Below are 5,435 nucleotides of genomic sequence, written 5' to 3' on the forward strand. Positions count from 1 at the left end.
CCTAAAGATACAAACGTAGTGATCCAAAGGGGCACATGCACCCAAATGTTTATAGCAGCAATGTCCACAATAGCCAAACTGTGGAAAGAACCTAGATGTCCATCAACAGATGAATGGATCAAGAAGATGTGGTATATATACACAATGGAATACTATGCAGCCATCAAAAGAAATGAAATCTTGCCATTTGCAACAACATGGATGGAACTAGAGCGTATCATGCTTAGCGAAATAAGTCAAGCAGAGAAAGACAACTATCCTATGATCTCCCTGATATGAGGAAGTGGTGATGCAACATGGGGGCTTAAGTGGGTAGGAGAAGAATAAATGAAACAAGATGGGATTGGGAGGGAGACAAACCATAAGTGACTCTTAATCTCACAAAACAAACTGAGGGTTGCTGGGGGGAGGGGGTTTGGGAGAAGGGGGTGGGATTATGGACATTGGGGAGGGTATGTGCTTTGGTGAGTGCTGTGAAGTGTGTAAACCTGGTGATTCACAGACCTGTACCCCTGGGGATAAAAATATATGTTTATAAAAAATTTAAAAAAATTAAAAAAAAATATCAAGAAAGGATTGGGTATTGAATAAACAAGATCATTTCATAAATAAATAAATAAATAAATAAATATTGCATAGAATGCCAAAAAAAGATGAGTGTTCTAAAAAAGAAAAAAAATCACATATTTTATATATTTTTATTTTTAAATATATATTGTAAGATGTATTGTAACTACGGAAGAGTGTATAAACAAATATATCTGATTGAAAAATAATAATGAGATCTCCCATGCAGGAATCATCTGATTATAAGTTAGAGCACAATCAGTGTCTTAAAATTTCCTTGTACATCACAAACCACTTGGTGTTGAAAATGATCATTTCAGATTGCCTTATTGCTTTCAGATTACTCCAGTTCATGATGATGAGTCCATGGTTGTCCTTAGGACATAGCTACCCCTTGAGGAGTTAACAGCAGCGTTTCATGACATCTTGAAAGGCCTTTATAAATTTGTCATTCCGAAGGGTGAAGATGAATGGGTTCAGAAAAGGGGTCACCACTAAAACCATCAGTGATGCTACCCTGTTGTACTCAGCTGCCTGTGTTTGCTTGGGTTTCACATACAGGAACAAGCAGGTGCCATAGCCAATCACAACAAAGGTGAAGTGGGATGCACAGGTAGAGAAGGCTTTCCTCCGACCAGAGGCTGAAGCAATCCTGAGGATGGTGGTGATGATGTAGGTGTAGGAGATGACTGTAGGGATCAAAGGACCAATGATAACAAAAACAGCCATTAAAAAAAGAATAAACTGTGTGAAACGGCTGTCATCACAGGATAATTTAAACAATTGCCCCCAGTCACATAAAAAATGATCTACCACATTTGATTTGCAGAAGGTAAGCTGAAATGTGGCACAGACGGGCCAGATTTGAAATAGGAACCCAAACACCCATGACACAATGACCACCCAGATGTAGGTGTGGCTGTTCATAATGATGTTGTACCTCAGGGGGTTATAGACAGCCCCATAACGGTCCACAGCCATCGCTCCCATTAATATAAATTCTGATGTGCCCAAAGAAAGGTACAAATATAATTGTGCACTACATGCTGTCAAAGATATTGCCTGCATCCCAGGAAGCACTAACCCCCAGAGCATCAAGGGGACAGCAACTGATGTGATCAGGATCTCTAGGACAGAGAGGTGGCCAAGGAAGAAATACATGGGGGACTGCAGGCGTTTATCAACACAGACAATCACAATGATGAGCATGTTCCCCATGACTGTCACTGAGTAGAAGAGGAAGAAGGTAGTAAATAAGGTATGGCGTAATTCTGGGGAGCCAGGGGAGCCTAAGGGATAGAATTCAGTGGCACGAGAGTGATTCCCCAACATTTAGTTCTGAGCTGTTGTTCCTTGTGAAATCTAAAGAGTAAAAAAGAGATCACAGGGCTTCTGATCCAAAATAAAAACAGACTCAGGCAGAGAAAATATCCCCCTCCTGTTCACAGACTCCAGAACATGACTAGGAAGGGTTCAGGTTCTATTGTCCCCTTTACATGATCACTGCTAAACTTTCCTTTTTTTTTTTTTTTTAAGATTTTATTTATTTATTTGTTTGTTTGTTTATTTATTTATTTATTTTTATTTATTTTCAGCATAACAGTATTCATTGTTTTTAGAATAATCATTATATAAGAAGAAAATTAAATCTAGCCAAGAAGATGAGCCCAGCTGCTAATGGCATATAGGCACATAGGCAAGACAGATAGCCCCCTGCCCAGTATACCACCTGCATCTCTCAATCCACAGGTCTTCCAGCCTTCCACTGTGCTGTGAGTAGCCACCCTGTCACCTTCCTGACCAGTGCATTCCTTTTTACCACTAACTCCCTTCCATCTTGAATGTCCTAAACTATGTGGTCCACCAAATATATTCTGTCTGTGAGTCCTGCTCCAGAATCACACACTGTAGAAAAGACTTCCTGCCCAATCCTGCCCAGAGCTGGCACGTGTTTTACTTTGTTTCTTCATGACATTGGGTCTATTTGCATTACATCCATTTGAAAACTTTTCTTTTCCTTCTGTCATCATTTGTGTTACAGCTAGGCATGGGTATGGACAACTCTTTGAGGACTTTCTGTAAGATCTTGAGAGCAAGGACTGAGTATTTCAGGTCAGCTAGCTGCTGGAGTGAATTACCACTTTCTTCCTCCCTATTTTTGGGAGGGGCTGTGCGCCCTGCTTTTCTCCCTCATAAATGTGACTTCTCATAGGCGACAGACTAACCAGCACCTGGGCTTAATCAGTCAGGGGCCTCACTCTTCTAACCCTAATACAAAAAATCCACCAGACTGACAGAGGAGGGACTCGAGGAGGGCACAGGTGGAACTGCCATCCTAAAGCTCCACTTGTCCCACACTACGTCATGTTGCGACTGGCAGACAAGAGGCTAAAGGTCCAATTTCAACATCACCCTTTTGTGAGGCTCAAAACCCTGGATCCAGCAGAGTGTCAAAGCCACCAAATGTGATCTCTGGACTCGGCCCAAGACCTACATATAAGTGTAGGGCTCTATCTAACAGAAAGGAAGGAGAGTCTCCCCAGAGCCAACAAATAGATTTTTCCTCCAAAATCATATGAAAAAGATTTAGCTGTCACTAAAATAAAATAGACCGAAGGACCTAAGCCCCGTAGGGTTTCTGGGATCCATCCCTCACTTCCTTCAGGTCTTTGCTCAAAGGCTTAAATTCAGGGAGTTTTTCCACATGATCCTTTCTAAAAGAATACAGTCCAGCTTTTACTCTCCAGCAGCTCACCAGGATCTATTCATCTTTGCTCTCCTTACTAAAATTGTGTTTTTACTTTTTGTTTATTTTCTGTCTCCTATTTTACAATGTAAGCAACCATGAAAGCAGAAACTTTGTCATGCCTACTGTTGGACACTCGGTTAATATTTTTAAATGAATAAATTAATTAGTCAATCAATTAAGGGATAAATCTGTGAACAAAGCTTATCCAATCCTGGCTTTGACCAATTTTTGAAGGAAATTCTGCTTCTCCTCCCTTCAGTCTTCACTAAAATGCTGCCCTATTGATATGCAGCCCTCTGCATATCAGAGAGGAGATGACAACTGGGTAGCCAGGATCAAGAACAGACTTACTAGGAGAGATGTACTCTCACTCTCCAACCTCATTCTCTCACTCTCACATCCTCATGCTCTCACTCTCATATTCTCATTCCCTCACTCAGTAGTCTCTTTGCATAATTTTTGTTTAGCCGGGACCAGATGCAAGGAAAAGATACAGGAGTGTCCTGACAAGAGCAAGGGTCTGTGCCTATGCCCAGCATTGAGTGAGGGAAGAGTTGAATTTGCTCTCTGCTGTTCAGGGCAGATTTGAAGATGAGCCCAACCACTCTGCTGTCCCCTTCACCACTCTTCAGGCTGTAGGTGTCCTTATTCTAGAGAGCAGCCAGGCCCAGAACTTCCTGTGCCAACCCCCTCTTATCCTCTCCTTCATAAAGGGGAACCCTGACAGACACTCACCTCCAAAGAAAGAGACTAAACTTGAATGTTCTACAGCTCTCCAGGGATCAGCCCAGGCTATTTCCTGCCTGACTAGTGCTGAGCATGCTCTGTGGGCCAGAGCAAGCTACTGCTGTCCTCACTCTCAATGCAAGAGAAAACTGTTTTCATATGAGTACATAGGGAAAAGTCCAGTAATAACAGTGTTGTGGAAGCCCAATTATCTCTCCCTCTGACTTTTTTCTCCCTCTTTTCTTCTCTTCATTGTCCCCAAGGAGACTTTTACACTGAGGAACTAAATCTATTCAACTTGAGAGAAACCCTAGGGATGCAGTCAAGGGAAAGCCAGAAAAACTTCTCCCCTGAGGCTAATTCAATTTTAGAACTTTTGAAACTTTATTTTTTCTTTAATGGCCAAACTTGAAATCTCCCTTGTCAGGAGTTTCTCAGCCCCTTGGCAGCCTTCTTCCCAAGTCCCAAGTTCTTGTTACCACAAAACAATTGAAACCAGCCCCTGATCTCTTCCTGTGCATCTCCCTGATTTGGCCCTACAGAGCCTAGGTACCCCCAAGTGGAAGACACCACAAACAATTCCAAGACATATATCAAAAATCAACACACCAGAGATGAGCAATGATGTGAGCAAAATGGCAAAGTCAGTCCTTCCTTATCAGCTACTTTAAATGTAAATGGTTCAAACTCTTCAGTCCAAATGCAGACATTGGCAGGATGAGTTGTTGTTGTTTTTTTTTGTTTTGTTTTTAATGAGCCAACTATTCATGCTGTCAACATGAAAGTCATTTTACATCAAAAGACACAAATAGGTTGGGAATGAACAGATAGAAGATATTCCATACAAGTACCAACAAAAGAGAGCCAAAGTGACTATAGTAATGTCAGACAATATAGACTTTGAGTCAAAAACTGTTGAGACAAAAGACATTATATATTAATAAAAAGATCAATTCATCAAAAAACACAATGATTATGATAATATATGTTTCAAACAATAAAGCCCCACAATATACGTAAGAAATATCAACAGAACTGAAGGAAGAACTTCAATACCCCACTTTCAATAAAACATCTAAACAGAAGACAGTAAGGAAATAACTTGAAAAACAGAATAAACTTACTATGTCTAACAGTTCACACTACCCAATAAAAGAATAGTATATATTCTTCTCAAATGCACACAGAACATTTTCCAAGATAAGTCATATGTTAGACCAGAAGTCTCAATAGGGTTACAAAGGCTGTAATCATACAAAGCATTTTTTTTTCTGACTATAATCAACAAAACTAAAAATCAAAACAGAAAGAAAACCATTAAATTCATAAATATATGTAAATTAAACAGCATACTCTTAACCAATGAGTCAAAGAAGAAATTAGAATATACTAA

At 40.2% G+C, this 5,435-nt stretch overlaps 1 protein-coding gene across 1 annotated transcript; it reads right to left on the reverse strand.

The window, feature by feature from the left end:
• Nucleotides 1–969: 969 nt before the first annotated feature.
• LOC309844873 (olfactory receptor 9A1-like) lies at nucleotides 970–1,899 on the reverse strand (the record flags this gene model as incomplete). Its single annotated transcript, XM_082692197.1, has 1 exon — nucleotides 970–1,899. The coding sequence occupies one exon, from the start codon at nucleotides 1,897–1,899 to the stop codon at nucleotides 970–972; it is 930 nt and encodes a 309-aa protein (XP_082548323.1).
• Between the last annotated feature and the right edge of the window lie 3,536 nt (nucleotides 1,900–5,435).

This window comes from Mustela nivalis, assembly GCF_964662115.1.
Source record: "Mustela nivalis genome assembly, chromosome: 12".
In the NCBI taxonomy this organism is placed as follows: domain Eukaryota; kingdom Metazoa; phylum Chordata; class Mammalia; order Carnivora; family Mustelidae; genus Mustela; species Mustela nivalis.